At 45.3% G+C, this 23588-nt stretch overlaps 3 protein-coding genes across 3 annotated transcripts in view; all 3 read left to right on the top strand.

The window, feature by feature from the left end:
- The first annotated feature begins 99 nt into the window (after positions 1-99).
- Positions 100-1728, top strand: LOC118098617 (enkurin). Its single transcript, XM_035142626.2, has 5 exons — positions 100-380; positions 663-805; positions 894-1099; positions 1274-1420; positions 1546-1728. Exons 1-5 carry the CDS (start codon positions 160-162, stop codon positions 1726-1728), a joined length of 900 nt encoding a protein of 299 aa, XP_034998517.2. The 5' UTR covers positions 100-159.
- Positions 1729-2559: 831 nt separating this feature from the next.
- On the top strand, positions 2560-6814 carry LOC118098616 (threonine synthase-like 1). The gene is made up of 2 exons (XM_035142625.2): positions 2560-4007; positions 4358-6814. Exons 1-2 carry the CDS (start codon positions 2655-2657, stop codon positions 5159-5161), a joined length of 2157 nt encoding a protein of 718 aa, XP_034998516.1. The 5' UTR covers positions 2560-2654; the 3' UTR covers positions 5162-6814.
- Positions 6815-13132: 6318 nt separating this feature from the next.
- The window catches only part of gpr158a (G protein-coupled receptor 158a), a 53267-nt gene continuing 42811 nt past the window's right edge, over positions 13133-23588 (top strand). The window contains exons 1-2 of the mRNA XM_035141863.2: positions 13133-14339; positions 22310-22415. Of these exons, the coding sequence (XP_034997754.2) occupies positions 13456-14339; positions 22310-22415 (990 nt within the window). The 5' untranslated portion in view covers positions 13133-13455. The remainder of the gene's footprint in view (positions 14340-22309; positions 22416-23588) is intronic.

Below are 23588 nucleotides of genomic sequence, written 5' to 3'. Positions count from 1 at the left end.
GATTTGCCCCTGTTCCCTTTGATTGCATGAGTCTTTACATAAAAATAAATTCTACTCTGTTCCTGAATTTCTTACAAAGCCAACAGCTGGAAAATTTCAATTTCAAAAAGTTGGTCAATTCATTCACCGCTTCTAAAGCCACCACGTCCTAAAGTCAACATGTCTACAGACAACAAGCCGGAAGCCGCCGTGCCTAAAAAAAAGTTTCCACCTGTGTATAAACGCAAGCCGTGTAGAGGCAATAACTATGTTATGGACTTGCCTCAACACCACAGTAATATCATCAAAATGACTGAAGCCAAGTTACCCACTGTGCATCCAGAGTCTATGTACAACCATTTACCAAAGCCAGTGGTTGATATTACAGAAAAACCGCAGAGGTATGTCTACAGCTGTAAAGAAGAAAAAAAAACCTTTAATATAAGTCAAATATATGTATATAAGTTCATCTTGTCAGTTTAGTTAATTAGGAAGCAGAAACTAGTTAGTTAGTTAGACCATAAGTAGTGAAATGTACATTAATCCAACTTATGGTGGAAGATGTTGCAACTTGTGTACGTGGCTAAGACAGGAACGTTTTATTCCATTCATTAAAATTGGAAATGATATTTACAAATGATATCTTTTTAATAAATTGATCATCCTCCTCTGCTCCCTTTAAGGTATGTCTCCAAGTTTCGACAAACAGTTATTGAGGAGAGCAAAGCAAACAAGATGGCAATGCGAACGATGGGACCAGCAAAAGTGGAGGTGGGACATGTCAAATTCCTCAGGAAGCCAACAAATAATCCCCAAACACTTGAGAGTGAGTTTTTCTGCCGATGACACGGGTGCATATTTGAGCAACGATTGTGTATTGTAGTCATCTGAATTTCTTCTTCATATCCTCTCAGAGGTTCCTCCGGTCTACTTGGTGAAGAAACCAGCCGTTCCCCTGCAAGCAGAGCGCACGCCGATAGAAACGAGACCAAAGAGGGACTTCTTAAAAACGATGGACAGTCTGAAAACGGTGAAGCCTGAGCCAGCCTTTGTGGACATCAAGGGGCACAGGGAGATACTTAGAACATCTGGGTTTGTCCCCGTCTACACCGAGAAAAAGGTATTTCCCCTCACAAAAGAAAAGTTTGTCTAGCCTTTAATTCCAACTAATATTATACGTAGTTACATACAAAAAACAAAAGGTAAGTTCCTCTCCGATTGAGGACATTTGATGATTGATATTTCAATTGCCCCACGGTGTATTTTAATGAAGTTTGCTGTTTTCTATCTGCAGGATTATGGACAAATTCCTGAGTACTTACTCAAGCGCTACGAGGAAAACCTGCTGAGGGCTGAGGAGGAGTATTCCAAGTTGAAAGAAATGATCGATAAGGAGGCCAAGAAAAAGATGTCAGACGCAGAGAGACAATCCATCCTGCAGGTATGTGAACACATTGCTGCACTTGCAATTTCTTCCCTAAATCAGTAGACAATACTGTATATGCATTATCAAGCATATTAATGTTCACACTGACTGGTGTCCCTCTCTGGTTGCACTCTCTCTAGGGCCTGAGGAAGAACTGGAATCAGGCGAACACTGATTACCAGTTGTTACCGCTCGTCATGGTCACTCATTCAATGCTTGCCAGGAAAGAGCGACTGGAGGAAGAGATGACCCATATGGAGTCGGCCATTGCCATCTTTGAGGATCAATCCAATCCAATCTTCCTCCCACGTGATGATGAATGACATTGACAAGTTCCCTTACTTGATCTGGGGCAGCATGGTGGAGTTTGCATGGCCGTCCCGTGTCTGCCTGTGCTTTGGTCCCCCCCCCCACAGTCCATGCTGCTGTAGTTAATTGGAGACTTTGTTGGCCACTTTATTTATTTCATTTTTCCCTATTTGGTTCTGTTCTGTTTCTTCCTCCGACCTCCGTCTCACTCATGGCAGATTTCACATGGACTTGAAAAAAACAAGTTTATGAATAAACTCTATAATCTTTTTTTTGCTATGAATTAATTGATCTAATTTGTGAAAATATATTAGCCATGAATGTATCAATGAATGTCATATTGTGATCTTTCTTGACAGCGTAGCCCCACAGTTGGTTTCACATTTCTCCACAATGAAGATGGTATTCACCCATCACAAGAAATATATTAATCATGTCGGAAATCGATGAACTTAAATTGTCCACAAGGTAAAATATATGAGAGAAACAGATTTTGCTCGTCATCAATTTCAAATCACATCCAGCTTTTTACAGCCATCCAAAATTAGTTGAAGAATGAATGAAGTATGAAACACTGATTTACGAGGTTCTGATGCGCACTTGAATGCACCATAGCATCAGCCGTACTTGTAGGTTTCGCGAAAGAAAAAGTATTTATACGTTTTATTATTTCAATATTAAAAATTCAAATGTAGCAAATGATCCACGGAGGGTTAATAAATACGTTAGAAAACGTGTATATGACGTTTTTACAGCGAAAACCAGCGCTCACAATACGTTTATTGGGAGGAATATACGTTTTGTCCCATCTGGCTGACCGTAGTTGTTTTGGATGTGACGTTGCAGTGAAACACGTGTTGTCGGAAGTTCAAGTTTCCAGTCGGGTTTGTTGTTTTCTTCTTCTCTGGGGGGGGGGACAGCTGCGACATGTGACTCCACGATGGCTTCACTGAGGGCACGTGGGCTGTTGCTAAGAGCCGCCAGCCTCCACCGGAGCCCCGTCCACAGATGGTTCTCCACCAGGGTCAGTCCTCCGGGGCGCAGGAACCTCCTCCTCATGGGTCCCCCCGGGGCAGGGAAGACCTCGGTGGGGAGGACCGTGGCCCGCACGCTGGGACTCCCTGTCATCGACGTGGATGACGACGTCTTGGAGACCACGTGGAAGATGCCCGTGGCTGCAAAGCTGGCGTCGGTGGGGGGGCAGCGGTTCCTCGAGGAGGAAGGTCAGGCCCTGTGCAGCCTCTCCGCCTCCGGGTGTGTGGTGTCCCTCTCGGGCTCGAACCCACTCCATGCTGAGGCAATGCAGCACGTGAGGCGGGGCGGTGTGGTCGTCTACCTGGACGTGGACCTCGAGGACATCATGCGGAGACTCACCAGGATGAAGGTGGACAGGATAGTGGGTCAGGAGGCGGGGGCGTCCATGAGGGACATTCTGCTCTACAGGAAGCAGTTCTATGAGAAGTGGTTGGACGTGCGTGTGCTGTGCGGGACAGGAGACACGGTGGAGGACGTGGCCGAGAAGGTGCTGAAGGCTGTGGAGAGATATGAAGGTCACGCTGCAGAGACCTACGTGTCCACCAGGGGTGACAGCGAGGGGTCGACCCACTTCAGTGATGTGGTTGTGGAGGGTCTGGCCACAGATGGAGGTCTCTACGTCCCCAAAGGTGGAATGCCAAAGCTCGATGCTGGAGAGTGGCTGAGACTGGTGGACATGTCCTACCCAGAGAGAGCGCTGGTTTTACTTGAAAAGTGCATCCACCCATTGGACGTCAGCGCTTTGGACCTCAGGACGATGGTGTTCGAGGCCTATGGGTCGAACTTCTCCAGTGAGGCGGTTGCACCCGTCAAACATCTCCACCACAACCAGTACGTCCAGGAGCTTTTCCACGGCCCCACGGCCTCATTCAAAGACCTCGCCTTGCAACTGATGCCCCAGCTCTTCGCCTACTGCCTCCCTCCCATGTGCAACTACCTCATCCTGGTGGCCACGTCTGGAGACACCGGGAGCGCGGTGCTCAGCGGTTTCAGAAGCCTGGCCGGGGTCGACCGACAAAAGACCGGCGTGCTGGTGTTTTTCCCGGAGGAAGGAGTCAGTGAGATCCAGAAGCTGCAGATGATGAGCTACAGGGAGGGCAACGCCAGGGCCGTCAGCGTCCTGTCCGACTTTGACTTCTGTCAGAGGAGCATCAAGAGGATGTTTGGAGAGAGCGGGCTGACGGGGCACCTCGCCGTGGAGTACGGGACCGTCCTCAGCACCGCCAACTCCATCAACTGGGCCCGGCTGCTGCCACAGGTCGGGGGACGGGTCTCTTTGTCTCAGCAGACAGTTTCATTTGATGGCTGAAAAAGTGTCAGCAGTTAATGTCAGAAAGAAGGAAAAAGCACATTATGGTTTCCAATAGTCAAAAAACACAAACATAATTAATTTACAATGATAAACAAACAGGTAAATACATTTATTCTTATGTCCTCGACAGTTTCCTTTGTTTAAGGGAAGATGTCGTTGTATTTCTTTTTTTAGTTAAAGCAAAATATAATGAGGCAATCATGTACCTGCAGTAGCAACAGGTAAATAAATGAAGACTGAAAATGAAATACGTTTCTACACTGTTTTCATATTGACCAACTTTGCTCCTCTTGCAGCTGGTGTACCATTCCTCAGCCTATCTGGATCTGTGCAGGGACGGTGTTATCACGTTCGGGGAGCCCGTTGATGTTTGCATCCCGACCGGCAACTTTGGCAACGCCATGTCAGCTCTGTACGCCAAGTGCATGGGCGTCCCGATAAGGAAAGTCATCTGTGCGTCCAACCACAACCGCATCGTCACGGACTTTATCACCACGGGCCAGTATGACCTCCGGGGACGGCCACTGATGCTCTCCCACTCCCCGGCTATAGATATCCTGAAATCCTCCAACCTGGAGAGGTTTATCTACCACGTCTCAGACGGAGACAGTCGTCTCGTCAAGGACCTGTTCACACGCTTGGACAGGCAGCAGCACTTTCAGGTTCCTGAGCCTCTTCTTGGCAGGATACAGCAGGAGGTGCTGGCTGGCTGGTGCTCTGAAGACGACTGCCTGGCCGCCATCCAGAGGGTTCACACACAAACGGGCTACGTCCTGGACACACACACCGCCGTGGCTAAAGTCGTGGCAGATAGGCTGCAGGACGGTTCGTGCCCCGTGGTGCTTTGTTCCACCGCGCACTACGGGAAATTTGCCCCCGCTGTGTTCAAAGCTTTACGAATCCCAAATATTCCAGAGGATCCCGTCGAGCAGCTGAAGAAGCTCGGGTCGACTGCGTCCAGACCTGAAATGCACAGAGAGATGATGAAATGCCTGAAGGAACGCAGCAGGGGGGGGCACGCTGTTTGTCAGGCGGAGTACGGTGTGCTGGTGGAGGAGGTGGAGAACATGATACACGACTCCTTCCTCAAAGTTATGTAGGTTTATTTGACCTCCTCCAAGGAAATCACGTTTTCACCCCTGTTTGCTGGTTGGTTGGTTTGTTTGTCGGCAGGATTACGATGAAATTACTGAACAGAATTACCCGAAACGTCGGGAAAGATCTCGTAAAATAAATAAAACAATTCGGTATGTTTAGGGGACTGATATCTATGAGTGTGTGTAATTTGGTGCAGCTTGATTGAATGTTGGGCCTTAACTTAGCGGAGGTATGAACTCCAGTCTTCTAGTCTTTTCAATTTACAACTTTAATTAATATTAATTAAATCAGAATGAATACGATTCTAAATTCTTTATTGTCATCATGTGCATGTGTCAGCCGTTCAATGGCACAGACATTGAACACAAAAGATAAAAGTCAGACATAAGAATAAAATCAAGCTTACTAATAAAATAAAAAATATATACATTTCATATATAAATGTATAATAAAACAGAAAGAATAAATAAATACAAGGTATGATGATAATTTGTTTTTACAAACATCATCAAAAGGCCACCTTCTGCTCGAGCCTGCAGCATCTTTTCATTCTACTGTCAGATCTCTAATGTGTTTTCGGGCTGAATTGAAAGCCTATTGATTACACAACATCTCTAAACATCATTATCTAGGATCCTGGCCCACTAGAGGGGGGTGTCTGCTTAGCCACTGCAGGGTGGGAACACTGGTGCCTGCTGCAGGATCCATATACCTAAATATTACTTAAAGGGGAATTCCTGGCTAAGTCAGAGACCATTAGACACATTTTAAATCAAAATCTACTGAGATAATCATTTTCTTTAAGTTAAATCTTAAGGATTGATCGTGTCGTTGTGTAGTTTAATTGTATCTAACTCCTGTGTCGCATATTTTACAGTTATAGGTACTGATTGGAAAAATACATAAAACCATATCATGTTTTTATTTATCAAAATGTGCCAATTTTTTTGTTTTATTAAAAATGAAAAACTGAAAGTAAACCATAGCAAACTGTTAAAAAACCCACTTATAAAATGTGAATTTTAAAAGACATTTATTTAATAAACCTCTTAGTGTAGAGGGGGTGAAAACCCTTTGGTATGACTCTTTCAAAATAAGACTTAATTCCTGTCTCTTTTTATTCTCTGGATAATTACAGAATAAAATCGGTAGTTTGACATTTCAGGAAAAACACTTGAGTTTCTCACTGTGAGTGAGACGAGAGAATTGATTCCACCACAAGTCTTTATGTTCAACATGTAGCTCGACAGAAACCTGCTGTCCGGCCAGAAATATCCACCCAGTGTAAATGTCAGTGTGAATGACAGTGTTAGGATTTTGTCTTTTCATCGATTCCTCTGATTCTTGTCATTTTAATGTCACTGTATTCTGGACTGAAGCTGAATGTGATTTAAATGCATGTTGGTGGGGAACACTCTGCAGAGGAAGTGGCTGATATTTCAGCCTGTGTTTCCTCCTGACCTTATCAACCAGGAAGGGCACCGTGACCCCAGAAACACCCGAGACTGGAAACTGATAGATTTCAGACGACACACACGAGGAACCATGCGTCTGCTGTTACATCTGCAAGGACATGAACCTTCATATTGTCACAGAAACAGATTCTATATTTTGTCATTGCTTTATACTACAAATATATATTTTACTGATTTGAAGAGCGTCTCTGTGGTGTATTTTTCTTCATGTTTACAGACTGAAAATGAAAATCGTAGTAAACACATACTTTATTTGACGTATAGCAAACCCCTAAATCAATCGTTTAAAGGAGACATATCCTGATCATATTCAGGTTGTTAATCTTGATTAGTGTTATTATTTGAAAAGGTTTACCTGCTCTAATGTTCAGAAAACATCACTTTCCTCAGACTGTCCATTGCTGCAGCTCCTCTTTTCAGCCTCTGTCTGAAACACTTCTTCTTTGTACATCTCACACAGTAATACAGAGTAGGGGGCGGTGAGGGGGGGTAATTTGTCACCCTGCACACAACAGGAGGGTCCAGAAATGAATCCTGTCTCTGTCAGTGGAGTCATTTAAATCCAGGTGCTGCCTCAGCAGCCGCGATGAGACGAGGGCGGGAAGATAAGTTTCATAGATCTCCAGGATTGCTTATGACTGCAGTTGTGAAAACGGATGGAAAGTCAGGGCAGATTTGACAAAGCACTTTGCCAGCATGCCCTCTGATCGGGATCTCCGTCTCTCTCCGAGCCTCTGACAAAACCCAAGAGGAAAGTGTCTTTATCTTCACATTCTACACTCATGGGCTTTAATATGCAGCAATAAGGCTCGTCTGGGATTGACAGCTGAGATTTAGTCGCTGTTGGTCGAGCATGTGTATATTTACCTTTTAACAACATCCATCTTTATAAACAGTCCATGATTCTGACAGGTTGCCAGATTATTTACAAAATTTAAAATGGTATTTTTAAAATATCAACCATTAAAATCTGGACCAAAAACACACAGCAGACGATCAAAGTGCCAAACGAAGGAACATGTATTTGTGAGTCTGTGGTTGATTTGACCTGCTGAAACGAGGGAGAAACAGTCTCCACGGTTTGCAGCGATCCATCGTCTCCTGACAGAATCAAAGACCTGAGCTCTGGGCCTGTGGCAAACAGATAGAGAGAAAGAGAAAGGTGCTGAGGGACATCAAGATAAATTGTGACTTTTACAATCACCCGTCTCACCGTGCTTTAAATCGTTTGTGCACTTTTTCTTACACGCCGGCGGGATGACCGATCACTTTTTTGCTATGCATGAATATATTACATAGTACATGGTCACATGTCGTAGGTTTCTACGAAGCAACTCTGTGCTTGTTCTCTCCTTCTCTGCCTCCCCCTGCGTGTGGGGTTTGCTTCTCTGTGAGCGTCGGCCTTATTAATCAAGCTGCTTGGCAGGTGAATGTGAGGAACGGGTGGGTAAGTGTCTGAAGATGGAAGAGGTGCATGTGTGTGTGTGTGTGAGGAAGAGAGAGAGAGATCCAGCTGTTGCGTGGCACCACGGCTGGGTGAGCAAGGATAATTGCAGGTACCAGGCTGTTCCCACCTCTTTAATGTGAACCTGTGGCATAATGGAAACTGCTCTATAACACAGGAGGGAAATGGAGAAGTGAGAGGAGGAGATTAACGCATCAGAGGAGTTTGGAGAGAAGATCCAGTGAACTGGGTTGATTCGAGCTTCTGCTCACAAGAACACAGACTCTGGATTTCGGTTGGAAAACCTAAAGGAAGCAGAGAGCCCCCTTCCTCCAAGTAAGACACATCCAATGGAGGACCCATATTTTGGCCCTTATCTCATTCTTTCAGGCACAACCCAGAAGTCATGACCACAGATGATGGATGGAACATAAATCAATAAATCGAAAGCTTTGCCTTTTGGCTCAACTCCCACTCTGGAAGCATTTAGAAGTTTCACTGGTGTGGTGAAGTGGAACTGTGAATTGTTTGAAAATAGATAGAATAAATAGAAAGGACAAGATCTCAGTGCTGTTACATTATATTTAATGTAACTCTGATTATGTTTAAAGACACATATTATACCATCCTGTGCTGATATGACTGATCTGTCCTTTATTGAAGTTACATTGAACAGAGTATAAAACCTGCAGTGACATTTATTGCATTTGTAAACTGTAATTCACTGGTTTCAGTATAATTTTCCTTTTCCTTGATGGTTCAAGCAAATGCTAATTCAGAGGCTTGTCCACCGTGCCAGGAGTAAACCCACAACGCGAACACACAATCCTTGTCCATCCTGCTACAAAGAAACAGTCACATTTAGAAATGTTAAAAACGCTGGCACGAAAACCTGGTGCTGAGCGTTGGTTCTGAAGTGGAGGTAAAACACCCTCCATCACAGCAAAGACCCAAGTTTAAAGTGTTGGCAGCAGCACCTCTGTCTTGGCTTGGTGCTTCGACAAAGACAGCTTGCCAGTGTTCGGGGGGGAAGCCAGTGAGGGATTAGCTCACACTACTGCACCCCCACAAGGTCACTGAGGGGTTAGACGTGGCAGGGACTGTGGCCCACTGGGGAACTGGCATTAACGTATGCAGGAAGAGCTTGAACGTGTTGAACATAAACATCCTGATGTCAAGCAGATATAAAGATTAGAAGAATCAGAGGAGAGTTTTGTTTAATTTAAAAGCCTTTTACTAATAAACACACCAAAAAATGGATAATATATTGATTGCATGACACAGGTCAAGGTAGAAATACAATTTAACGTGAAAGTAAAACATAAACTGAACTGTAGTGAAAATCCAACGAGGTTTAGCTCAAATTTCACATTTTTACATTTCACTTTTCTATTCAAATAAACTTTATTTACTCATTTGAAATTAGATTAGTTTTATCACCACAGATGTACAGATTTAATATTTATAATCATAAACTTCATAAATGCCTTACTTCATACCAGAAGGAAGATTTCCCTGAGACAACTTTTGAATGATTTTATATAATAATCTAATAATCCATTCTAATCTCTGTCAGATTAATGTAGCCGACACTAATGCTACCTTGTGTAGGATCAGGAGTCTGATCACTGGGTTATGACCTGCTGCATTTTAATGAAGAAATGAGGGTGACTGGAGGAAGCTGGCTCTTCTCCACCAAAACAAGTAATCTGATCTGACACCTCAGTGAAAACAGTGTGTGCATGTCTTTATTGTCTATGCAGGTTTCTGTGTAGTAAAACCGTAGTCTTAACACGAGTATTATTGCAAAGTGAAGTCTCTTTTCTCCATGATCAATGGTTTCTTTCTGGAAGCAAACGCACCAACACATCTCAACATCGTGTTCACCGGAGGCTTCCCAGCTAATTACCTGAGACATTGATTTGCACCCCAACATACCTGAGGAAGAGGAGGGGAGAAGAGCTGATGAAGTTGCCAACAGGAGCTCGCCACCACAACACGATTGTTGCCGGAGCACAGATTGAGCTCATTTACATTTTGATGCAGAGCAAAAATGCATCTGTACCTTTCTGCCGTTCAGAGTCTTTGAACAGCTCACAGACAAAAGGCGATGGTTCGATCTAAGGGGAACAAAATAAGTGATGGGCCGTGGAACAGATTACATTTAACTGATGCCCTCATCAGGCTTGTGGCGACCGTCTGCCGGGATCTTCTCCCGTCTGTGATGAAGGAAAGAGAATCCATTTCTCTCTCGGCGAATGAAAAATCAATGACCCTGAGATGGATATGCGTGAAATGAGATATGAGCTTTGTCTCCGAGGACTCGGCGGGGCTCAGATTGACAGCTGACTGACAGGGGTTAAGTGCCAGGGAAGGCCGACGGGCTCAGACGTGTAAATTTGACCATCTCGGACCCTCACACCAAATGTGTTGTGGAACTAAAGGTCAAAATGCTACATGTTCTGGGAAGAGATAGCCATTATTGCTAAATTCCCAAGATATAAATGACAATTTGCTGAGGCTGTCACAAACTGTCACACAGGTTTCATTGTGGTCACGATGTCCAGTTTTCCGACTTCACGCCGGCCTGTACTCTACGTTGGGCGTCGTACTACACCTCAGAATCCAAGCACCAAGAGATTGACAGTCACATCGCAGATGGCTTCGCTTTAGTCCTCGTCACTTGCACCCGTGCGATCACCTTCTCGCTGGTATTCCGCCTGAGGTAAGAAGTGATCAGTGACTGTCACACACTGAGTGATTCTCCTCCGCGGAGCCTGGGACACAGGGAGCTGCTGTTTATCAATGTGAAGGATACAGGGGAAGCCACATGCGTGTTACATGTTGTGATAATTACAACGTCAGCATTGGCGTGTCCAAAGCACGGTAAGCTCTTAAAAATGCTTACTGTTGCGTTTATTATGTGCATGTGTTTGCTCGTGTTTATGAACATGCCTGCACCTCCCTGACAGAACGGACGACTACTTGGACTTGTTGCCGTTTTAGATTTGGAAACTCTTCTTTCCTAATACTTGATAAGAAAAGCTGGTCCTTTTTGTTTCATACTGTAGATCGTAATTTTGAGCACATCACCCATCAAGTAACTTACATAAAAAAGACTCACATAGAAGCCCAGTAGCTCAAAAGTTAGTCTTACATTACCAACATGTTTTTTCCAGGAGCCAACATGAGAGATTGCTCACAACAAGCAAGAAGGAAGCTATAATGTCTGTCACCATCACAGCTCTGACCAATGTCCTCATGTTCTTTAGAGGCTTCATGTCTGACTTCCCATCAGGACCATTGTTCTGCCGTCACACCAGCACTTCCATCACATTTTATTACATTCACACAGTCACCTGCTTTGAAACCCTCCAGAGTCACGAGGCCAGAGACAGACGTTGGTGTGTGAGATACTTCAAAAAGATGAAGCTATGTCCACCTTCATCATCATCATCATCATCATCCTGACAGATTTAGGATTTCCCACAGGTTTAATTTGAGTTGACACTGTTAACAGTTATAGGCACAAGACTAATACGATATAAGGAATACAAGAATGCAGTGGTATTGCAGAAAAATAGCAGCAAAAACAGCTAAATTCAAACAAGCATATGTGGTTATTAATAAGCTCAGATTTCAAATGACTACAAAGAGACACATTTGAGTTGCATGCCTTTGAAATCTGCTGACAAGGAGCTCTGTGCTTGTTTTTAAAAGCAAACCAAAATTAAAAGCAGCCAGTTTTTCCCAACAGAGGGAAAATGCAGCCCACTCTGAGCCCCATGAGTAATCTGACTTATGAATGCCACCAGACAGACAGTGACAGGAGGGCGATGTCGATGTCACGGTGGTGCAAGTATAGCAACTGTTTGGTTCCCTGTCTCTGGCTGTGTGCCTGCAGATATTTAGAAAGAAAGCAGCCTCAGATGCAGCTGCATGTGTGTAGGTTGGTCAAGAAATCCAGGACGTCTTCAAGTCTCAACTTCCAGCATCCCCCGATGGCCCGTGCACTGCGCAGGCCGACTCCCAGCTCTGTCACCCCTCGTCACGCCTGTCTTCATTCACCCTGCTTCCAGGACGAGATGCCTGCAGCCCACACAGCGAGACGTGACATGGAGAGGGAGAGAGAGAGAGAGAGGGAGAGAGAGAGAGGGAGAGAGTGAGATAGGGAGATATATATAGAGAGAGAGATAGAGAGAGCAACCTGACGCCTGATAGCTTGGTGACAAATAAGAAATATATCAGCTCGCCATCAGGCCATGTAGGTTATACAGTATATATATGTTTGTGTGTGTGTGTGTTTATATGTTCATGTATATTTATATATGTAACAGGTAGCAGGACAACAATTAATTCTCTCTCATTCTGACCTGCCTGCTGGTGTAGTGACTTAATTTCACTGGTGTGTGGATCAATAAAGTTATATCTGATCTTATGTTATGTTAAATCACACAAGACATCTGCTTTAGCCCAAAACTTCAGCTGTAACCACAAAAGAAAACCAATTAATTCCCACCAATTGATCACCTGACTCTCAAATGACTCTTCGACACATTGATCTAAATCAAGTGCTTCATTCGGATCAATCAGTGGAAGGCTGGCGTCTTCAGTTTCAGCACCTGACAGCTCCTTCGTGTGTTTCAGCACCGGACAGCTCCACCAAACACAGCTCCTGATTGACAGCTGATTTGTCCAAACGCGGATCTGTGTGTGTGTGTGTGTGTGTGTGTGTGTGTGTGTGTGTGTGTGTGTGTGTGTGTGTGTGGCTGTTACAGGCTCCTTCATGCTGCCTGTGGTCGGAAGAGGGCGGAGTGCGTCTGTCGGCCAAGTGAGAAGCTCCATGAGAAATAACAATACATATAAAAACATCATAACACAATTACCTACTACCTGCTTCCTCGTGTGATTCAGGCTGTGCAACCAATACCTGCTGCATAGGATCGAATCTGCAGCAAAGAAACCGAGACAGTCTTATACACAGGGAGAGAGAGAGAGAGAGAGAGAGAGAGAGAGAGAGAGAGAGAGAGAGAGAGAGAGAGAGAGAGGGGGGGGAAACAGCTGCAAGCGGATACTCAACATCAACAAGCTGTATGAGGCATCAGTAAAGAAGAAGGGATTTGACGAGGAGAGGAGAGGAAGGGAGTTCCTGTCGTTTTTTCCTCCTCCTTGGCTTCTTCATCCCCACAACACACAACGTGCAGCCTCGCATGAATATCCTACAAGTGGCGGAGCGATGCTTTAGCTGAGCCATTTGGTGATTTTTATATATTTTATTTTCTATCCTACTCTCCAGCTCAGCTCTGCAGCCAGACGACTCTGTAATTCCGAGCAGCAGCAATCTCCCAAACATCTGCGGGCGCTTTCTGGAAGGGAGATGGCTGTTTTCCGGCTGTCGCTGCTGCTGCAAGTGGGATTTGTGATCGGATCAAACCATAAATACGCGGAATGGTCCGCGCACGGGGAAGATACCGGAGCACGGGCGGAGGTTTACGGCGCTCAGACGCACCGTCGGCAGCTGGCGCATCTCCGCGCGCCTCATCCTCCTCCTGCTGCCGGGGAGACGGCGGAGCTGGCGCAGCAAATCGAGGAGAGTCTCCCCCGGGTGGTCACGGCTTTCCTGCACACGGGGGACTCGACCACCTTGAAACACGCCAACTGCTCGCGGAGGTACGAGCTCGCCTCCCTGCGGGGAAGGTCACACGCCGCCCCGCATCACTCCATGGGCAGCGTGCTGGACACGGTGCTGCACGCCACCAACTTCCTCAACGTGGTCCTGCAAACCAACAGGTCCAGGGAGCAGAGTCTCCGGCGAGACATTGAGTGGTACCATGCCCTGGTGAGGAGTATACTGGAGGGAGACGCCAAGATCCACCGGGCTGTGGTCACTTTCAGCGCGGATTCAGCCGTGGCAGGGCCCTCGATGCTCCTCCAAGCCACCAGGGCCGGTGGAGAGATCGTCCTGCAGGACCTCTCCAGCGTGGCCCACCACCATCTGCACAACCGCACAGCGGACACAGAGTGGTACCACGAGGTCAAAGACAGGAAGAAGCCCACTTTCCATAAGAGGGTGCTGAGCCAAGACTTTAAATCAGTTGACAGTTCTTTGAGCAGAGGAGAGAGTTTCATCCCCGACAAGACGCACGTGAAATGGTCTGCTCCCTACCTGGAGTGTGAGAATGGGAATTTTGCTCCTCGGTGGCTTTTGACCCTATCGGCTGCTTTCTACGGCCTCAGGAACAACCTGGCTCCTGAGTTCAGGTAGGCACATGATGGGTGTTTGAAATGTGAGCAGTGATTTATAGGCTGATATGAAGCAAAACTCAAGAAATCATAACTTCTCATCATCCAGCAGGACACACACACACACATGATAATATAGAAACTACAGATGCATGTGAGAAAGGGTCATGTCAGTCTAAAGGTGAGTCCAGGTGGCTTCAACCACCGCTACACCCCAATCCTCACCCATCACAGTCAGTGCGGTGATCAGACCTTCCTCCCTCTACCCCCCAAACACACTACACCCTCCCACCGGCCTCCTCTTCTCAAACGAGGGGGGTTTTCTTCTCTCCTCCAGTCTGATGAGGCGGCGAGATGCTAAAAATAACCCTTGGATGTTACTTGATGTAGCAGTGGTGGAAACCTCTGGCTACAGGCCCTAATTCATTTTTCAAACTCGCTCGGTTTCTTGATTTACCGCTCGGGGAAATGCAGTGCAGACCTTTCTCTTTTCCTTTTCCCCTCTTTCAAAAAGGGAGGCTGCAAAATCAGCAATGAGTCAGAAGCTCGCGGAAGCAAGGCAGCCGGCGTCAGCGGATGAAGAAATGCCGAAATGCGTCTGATGTTCTGGTGCCTTGTAGAAGCCGTGTCCTAAAGCCACCCCTGCTGCAGCCCGCTGGTGTAATGTGCCATGTTTATGCCAGCGGCCCTGATATGCACCGGAATAGTCGAGTGTTAAGGCTCCATAGGATCCTGACCAACATCTTCCCAATGAATATTTAATCCAGATCGGTAGTTGTGTGTGTACTGGCTTCGATGAATCTTTAATTGATACACTGAAGTCGCTCTCAGGCAAGCAGGGATTGCAAATGAGTCCAAACCTGCAGTGATAATACTGTAACAGGCGATCAGCTACGTGGTGTTATCCCCGACTGAAGCCTCTCAGAGCAGCTACACACACACTCTGTGAAGCAATCTGATGGGAAATTAGCCCACAGACTCCAAACTGATGTCGTGTAGAGTTTATTCATGAAGCCAGATTCACGATTTGGTCGAAGAATTGCGACAGAGAAACCTTTCTTTGCCAAAAGGAGCAGCTTCACCGTCCATTTATATTCCCCCCTTTCAACCGGGGCCTCCTCCAAAAGATCGAACGTGTGACACGCGTGGGTGTTTTGTGTTGTTTAGTGTCCCCGGAGAGTGGCCTGTTCAGCGGCCATAAAAGAACCACAACTCTGTGCTTAAAGGAGCAGGAGGGTCACATGTATTCACATTATCATGTCGGCCATTTCAATAAGCTTACTGTTAATTACACAGTATCTCTAATGCGCTGATGTATTATGGGGAAATGAAGAATCAGTACACTGACACAAGTTTAATGCTCAGAGAACTTTAATGAAGGAAATGTGCTCATTTGCTTTCATGCAGAGTCACATGACGATTAATCTCATGTAAATGTGAAGTTACCCTCAGCTTTAGCATAGTTAGCATTGTGTAGCACAAAGACTGGAAACAAAATTAAGGCGTTAATATAGTTAAAGAGCTTTAGAGTCGCTGGTATTGGCAAATGTTATTATTTAGACAGAGCGAGGCTCGCTGCTTTCCCTGTTTTTGATGTTATGCTAAGCTAAGCTAAGCAAACATGAATGTGGAATCTTCCCAGGTAATTATCAGCAACAAATTAAATATGTCAGTATGAGCACATCTCACAAATCGTCAAAACTCTACCGATAAAACTTTTAGTCAGTATTAATGCTGCAAGAGCATATGGATGAATTAATACAGGAGCAAACCAGGAAATCCTCAAAGTCGTTGGATAAACCATAAAGTTGAGAACCTACTATTCTCAAACATGTTAGTAAACTCAATCCGTAGCATGGCGGTGAAATAAAAGTGGGTTTTCCTGTTTGCATGTTCTTCCCTGTCTCATAAGAGTCGGAGGAGTCGACTGTTTGCCGACGACTCTCGTGTCCTCGTGGTTGAATATGAAGCAGTTATCAGCTTAGCACACACACCGTTTAGCAGGGAAACAGCCGGGCTACACGTCGACTCTTCAGACTTAAACCAACCTAAGCGTTAGAGGAGGCGTGAGGCCGATGTTGACCTCGACTGACTTTTTGGACAGAACCAGCCTCTTGACTGGTTTCTCATATAACTCAGAGGAAGACAGGGAAAAAACTGAAATGTGACACCATCCTTTTAAAAATGAAAGAAACCCCTTTCAAACCTGACTCTGCTATTTCTCTCTGTCGTATTGATCTCTGCACATTTTGCAGAGTTAGCATTGTCAAATTGATTAATGCACATACAGGGGGTTGATTTGAAATACACCTGTTGTCGTGCCTCTCTCGCTGTTTGCCGTGTTTCAGACGCTCAGAACAACGCCCCCTGCAGCCTCCCTGTGCCCCAGCAGCCAGATAGAGAAACAGGAGAAGAGGGGAAACGCTGCCTCAGACATCAGCTCTCCTCCGCTTCCCTTCCTGATGAATACACAATCAATACAACGATGAATTAATAATGAATGATGTAGAACAACAACCCTGCATGGGCCATTTTGATTCCGGTCCTTCACTGCTCCAGCCACTTCCTGTTTGGCGTGATGCTGCAGGAAGACGCTGGGGGGACTGGTGTTGATTTTCCATGCATCATGCATATGGAAATTATGAGTCTTGTTTCGCTCCTTTTTTCTTTTTTTTTTCGCTCGTCGAACACGCAGGTGCTAAACAACGAGTGAGTCTTGTTAGAGCAGGAGTGTGGGGACGTGTGTTTGTGATAGATCGACCTGTTGTTTGTGTGAAGGTGTAAGAAATCGCACCTCTCACACTTCATCTCTTCTCTTCCCGTCTGTCTCTTCAGCTGCACTCCAGGCACAGGGGAGGCAGCTTAGACCACACACAGAGGACTGGCTGTTTCTGTGTGTTGTGTGTGTTGTGTGTGTGTGTGTGTGTGTGTGTGTGTGTGTGTGTGTGTGTGTGTGTGTGTGTGTGTGTGTGTGTGTGTGTGTGTGTGTGTGTGTGTGTGTGTGTGTGTGTGTGTGTGTGTGTGTGTGTGCTATTGTTGGAGGCTGAGACATTCTTCAGGATGATACTGTACCGTCCTAATTGGCAGATCACTCTAACTTCAGACACAAACTCGTGACTCGTACACACACAGCAAAAAAAATACACAGAAGAAGGAGATGAATGCGAGAGTGGAGGTGCTGTTTTTGTGAGGTGAACACACACTGCACTTCAAATTCACCTCTCACAACACACATCTTAATTGCTTCCAGGCTGAAACTCAAGCAGCGGCGGCAGAATAACAAGGCAAACTCATTTTAAAAAAGGGCAAGCAAACTGTAAAGGAATACAGGTATTTTTCAGCGTATTTCTCCAAAGGCCACACAGGTTTCTAATTAGATACCTGCACCTTCTTTCCTTTTTACGCTTGGCTCTGGTTTCCCCCTTCCTGCTGTGGGACGCACCGGCCGTCTCACGGAGTGGGAGGCCTGGAGCTCCACGAGGAACCAGCAGCATTGCTCAGATGCACACCATCCAGAAAATAAACAGGGAGGAAACCCCACAACTCCTGAGGCTGGGAGCGATAATGCATGATGCTAAACTGAGATGAGAGGGAGCAAGGGGGGGGGAGATTCAGAGCTGAAACGGCGAGCGTGTTGATTTCAGTCGAGGAAAAGAAGTGTGGAAGTTTGGAAGCAATTGGTTTTCCAGTGAGTGTAACCTGAAGCAAGCAAAGGTTAAAGATCCCCGAGGTGCTTCTTCTTCTCGGCTGACGTCACTGGGACTCCACTGCTCAGAATCCAACAACCCAGGCTAAGTTATATGTATTCATGATGATGCAGCTAATGATGGAAATAATCTCGGTGATTTTAGCAGTATTATACACCAGTAACCTCTTAAAGGATTAGAACATCTGTAATATCATTACTGGAGGTTCATCCTACTCTAATCTGATGTGAGAATAGAGCTGCAGTACAATAGAGGCGGCCGCAGAATGGGGAATATAGAGCTGCTAAATGATTTGTAAAAGGAATTAAGCTATTGTAAATTTTTCAGATTAAGGGACATTACAGACCAAGTAAAATATATATCAATCAGTTAATGTTTTCCACAAAACTGTCAGGTTTCCTTTGTCAGCAGCTCGAATCAATGAGTTCTCCTGCAGCTCCGTGTTCGGTCGCCAGAGCAGAGCTTTTATTGAAAAGAGTCTCAGGAGTCCAGAACTATGACAGGATGTTCCCACTCTCTAAAAAAAAGTCCTTATTCGTTTTCTGTGACAGACGCTTCTGATGACCGGCGACAGAACTCAATACAATGACCCAGGTTGCACTGAGACACTGGGAGACAAGCAGCATCCTGCCCGGCGGCGAGACTCACATTAGCTTCTGCTCGTCCTGTCAGCTTAATGCATTTCCATCACATAAGAGACATTTTCCTCGGGAGGGCTGCACGGTTCTTGCATTGTGATTGTTCCGTGACATAATGCACGAACTGTGCCCTTCAGAAAGGACAGCAGAGTGTTCCTGTCGGGACACCGGGGCAGCAGAGACGTGCATCCTGAGCGTGCAAGTCTTCTGGCTACATGGATGAGCTCAAGGATAATGTCTAAGCTTGTGCCAGTCTCTCATGTTCACCTCTGTCTTTACATTATCCTCGGTTTATGTGCACGGTGGAAATGTCAGAGCTAATTCCTTTTGCTCCAGAAGAAACTGCCAGATGCTCTTTGTTGTCGTGCAAATATGCACATTAACACATGCAAAAGTGTCCAGCACACATGAGATCTGAGCGTAGCTTTGCAGACGAGTCTCTTTGGTGCCGCTGCTGGTTGAGGTTGAGACTTGAGCGCGGCTCCCTGCGCTGTGCACAGAGGCTAAATGGGCTAATCAATCTCAGAGTCCATTTTCTAGGCCTGAATAGAGACGTACGGCTCAAAGCTTATAGACCCGACATTCACTTTTCATTCATGTATACATCCAAGACTGACTTGCAACAAAGAGGCCTTCGCTGCCAGCATGTTTTCATGAATATGCTTTTGTAGCCTGCGAACAATTAGCCAGATTCAGTCGGCTTCTTAAGGCTGCGGCCAGCGGTAGCACAGTTTATGTCACAGAGAGCAGAGCCGGTGCTGGTGGGACGCTCCTCTCTTTGCCGCCCTGGCCTTTAGACCCATAGAGAATGGAGGATGAAAGGAGAGAGCACTCGTTTCCCGGGGCACCACTATCTCCTGCTCTCTGTGATAATCCCGTCTTTGTGGCCTTGATGGCCACCACGATGCCTCTGCCCATGCTCCTTGTTTGCCGCTCTCACATTACGGTCCAGTCTTTGTGCGCCGCCCGTATTCAGACGCCACCCCCGTTTGAAACCCGGCGCACTTGCTCTCTTTTCTCTCCCTTTTTTTCCCCACAAGCTATTTTTCATGCCATATGTCCACTCTGGCTGCGATGCTGATCGCCTGCAGAGTTGGAAGCGGACGTTAAAAGAGGAGGCGATTGTGGGAAAAGAGAGGAAAGTAGACGGGCTATTTTCTCTTTGTGCAGGCTTTTGCAAGCAAAACCCGAAGCAAAGGTAAAAGCCTGAGCCGCTTTTGTAACAGACATTTTGATGAATCCTCAGAGCAAATGGCCATATTCCTGTGCCGTGTGTTTCAATGCCCTTATTACATAACGGAGAAATGAAACGGAGGTAATTTCTCAGCAGCGAGGTGGAGAACAGCGGGGTCAGTCTGCCCCGAGGCGGGACCCGAGCAGCAGTTATTAATAACAGACGTACGGGCAGAGCGAGCGCTGCACTCGCCTGATATCCGGAGGGAGCAGGTACAGTGAAGCAGCTCCTGCTCACCTGGACACACACCAGCGGCGTTTGTCGGAGCACGTGGTGACGAAAGGGCTGCTGTCGTGTATAAAAGATGAAAACCATAAAAGTGAAGCCTCTTGATCGCCCCCCAGAGGCTGGCTGCAGTATAGGTCCTGCTCCATGATGGTGGATGGGACATGGACCATCCAGAAAAATATCTTATTTTGACTTTCTGTTGTTTTTATCACCAAGTGTGAGATATTGTTCTGGTTAGAAATATCTGATCTGATCTTGAATGCAGCAGGAAACTGACTTCAAAACTTTAACCTACTGGCTGCTTGTGAGATTTGACATTACCTCATTACATGTGCTACACTGGCTGCATGGTACATTTATCTGGAGTGTAAAATCATCAAAACTGCAGGAGGAATAGAATGAGGTGTGAAGAGCGCCGTTCATTCATTTCCCAGGTAATAATCTTCTCCATTAATATTTTGCAGAGACCACCAGGGGCTTTTTAACAAAGCAGCGCTGAGGCTAAATGCATTAATAATATAATAATACAAATCACTAAACTGTAATTGAAGCCTCCGGTAGAAACTAGTGGAGCTGAAGGAGGGGGGGGGGAGTCATCCTGATTAGACTTCAGAGTCCAGGTCTAAACAAGTCTCTCCCGCTGCTTCTGTCCAGGACACAAATCCTGGAAATTGGACGACCACAGATATCAGTGACTCCGCTCTGCTTCGCTCTTCGCTGTTAATCCCGAAAGCAAAATTAAAAGCCAGGTGAGCCAGGTGATTAAAATGTCAATGTTCCAACAAGAGTCACAAGGTCGTTACAAAGTCAGCCAGCCATTTATTTTCAGGGAAGAATCTGCAGGTTTTTGCCTGAATTTAACACATTACAGCATCGATTCAGTTGTTCCCTTTGGGGGAGAGTTGTGTAATTTAATGGGATTTTAAAAACTACATTAAAACATAGCAAAACTTGTACATGAAATGCTGGATCAGACACGTGTCTTTTTTCCGGTGTCACGTCTCTCGTCCTGCTGAGCTATAACTCTGGAGAGTCGTTCATCACGTCTCCTCTAAGTTTAGCGTTGTTAGAGAACTTAGCGAGTATAGATTTTCCAACTTGCTGCCTCGAGCCGTCCTCCACTTTTCAGTCTTCCTGCCTGAACGAGGGCTGAGGTCACGGGAGAGGAGACGGTGCACGGGGCCTCGCTGAACTGAAGAGCATTGTCCAACCAGGCAGAATAAATATAGATTTTATACTTAACAAAAAAAAAATAAAATATATATATACTTGTATTTAGCTGTTGTACTGCAGCAACATGTCAGAGAAGAACCCATTAAACTTTGGTTTTGGATCCAGATCAGGGGGCAGATGCACAAATTTGTTTTCCACTTTCTGTATCTCAGTTTCCTGCCGAAGCTGTGTCACGTCCACTGCACTTGTACGTTGGTAAATGAGAATCACCACAATAACCTCACATTGTTTTCCATACACCAGCCTCTTTGCCTCATATCCTCCCTCATCAGAAGACACCATATACCGCACAATGCAGCTGATGAAATAATAAGTACGCAAATAGAAACATGAGGTTTCTATTTTTGTCGGTACTCAAACGAAACGAGACACTGAGCCGTTCATCGTATCTGACCTCATTTCACTGTTTCCTCACTCCAGCTATTAGTTAACTGAAAATATGGATTCTGACCCCGTGTGAATGGTCCATGCTTCAATCTGCCTCATTTAACTGATTCCAATGTGCTATTGAACCCAACATATATTTCATATTTTCAAATACATTCTAAATTGCTGAAATATAATAAGTACAATCAACTTAAATAATAATTAAGATACATTTATGTTGTGCAAACTGATTTAATACATTCTGCATGTCTGCTGCTGTTAGAGATTGCAAAATGGGGATGTTATTGTTGATGTGTTTTTATACAGTTCTTTTAATCTGCAAAAATCACCCACATGTCTGGGGTGTCACTGGTAATTAGTTTTATTGTTTTTGAGCAAATACCAATATTGTTTTCAAACGTCGTCCTCGTCTTTCTACCAAAATATTGATCTCAAATCATGTAAATATCAGATTTATTAAAAAAAAAGAGTACAACCTGTAAAAGTCCATCATCCCTCACTTTGCACTAACATCCTTAATTCCCCAGCAGCCGTCTTAATGCCGTCCTCCTGTCTTTGCAGGGGCGTGGTGCGAGTGGACATTAATCTTCAGGATGTTGATATCGACCAGTGCTCCACTGACGGCTGGTTTGCTGGAACCCATCGATGCAACCTGACCACCATGGAGGTGAGTGTCAAACCTGCTGAACGTGCCGATTCGGCAGAGGATTGATTCTGTGTGGGAAACTCAACTGTAACGTTCACGCTCTCGGCCACATTTCAACAAGGGGCTGAATGGAAAAGCACTAAATCTGTAGGTTTCAAGATCGGATTCTTCTTTTATGAGACTGTTTTATCAGCTGAAAATTACCGTTTAAATATCTTGAAAATCGAAATACATAAAACAATATCTTTCCTTTTTGTGTTTACATCAAAAAATAAATCCGACATGACAGTAACTGTGTAAATAACTTGATATCTATCCTCATAAATGGATCCTTCAGTGTGTCAAGGACAGTGTGATCCTCTGGAAAAATATGAAGCTTCGTCTCCGCCGCCGTCTCAGTTATTACCTCCATCAAGGTCATGTTGTCATGAAATATGATGGAAGTTGATGGTCTGCGTCGTGTGGAACTAAGTGGACAGATGGGTCCAACTGGGCCAATTCATTTATAGTTTTTGTACGAGTTATTATTATGGTCACAGATACAGAGGGTCAAATCTTAAGGGTTTGTTTACAGGGTCAAGAAATTAATTTAAAACATTTGTTCAGCACCTGCAGGAGAAAATAATCCTGATCATTTTCATATGGAATGGGGGAACTTAAAGGTGAAATGAAACCAAACCATTAGCTAACAGATGTTAATCAACCCATGTTTCACTCTTAACGACTCTTTATTATCATGGAGACTTTTCTCTGAAGGACGTATCTGTGCACAGACTGATGACATCACACGTCTCCCTCGAGGAACGTACACTCCTTCCATGTCAACAACAATGGATCAGGGCGGAATAATAAACAAAACATGTAACGTACAGTGAAATTGTGTTTCGATAGTTGATTCTTTCTGCGGCACCTGCATGTGCAGCAGAGCCCGAGTGACCGGGACTCAAACTGAATGTGTGACCGAGGAGTACAACATGTTTACTTCCTGTCCTGTGGTGCAGCAAATCCGCCGTGTGGCTTCACGTGGAGTTTTGCATTCCTGTGTGTATGACCGTGCCTTAAAGACTGACATGTGGGAAGGGTGCATGTGGGAGAACTGCATTGAACACAACTGTCTGCATGGATGGTAAAAACTACGATTTAATAGCCTCAGAGCTGCTTTTACAGATGTATCCCCTCAAAACAATTTGGAGA

Source organism: Hippoglossus stenolepis, chromosome 19, assembly GCF_022539355.2.
Source record: "Hippoglossus stenolepis isolate QCI-W04-F060 chromosome 19, HSTE1.2, whole genome shotgun sequence".
In the NCBI taxonomy this organism is placed as follows: Eukaryota; Metazoa; Chordata; class Actinopteri; order Pleuronectiformes; family Pleuronectidae; genus Hippoglossus; species Hippoglossus stenolepis.
Note: the sequence above shows the minus strand (reverse complement) of the source record. Positions and strands in the feature narration are given on the sequence as shown.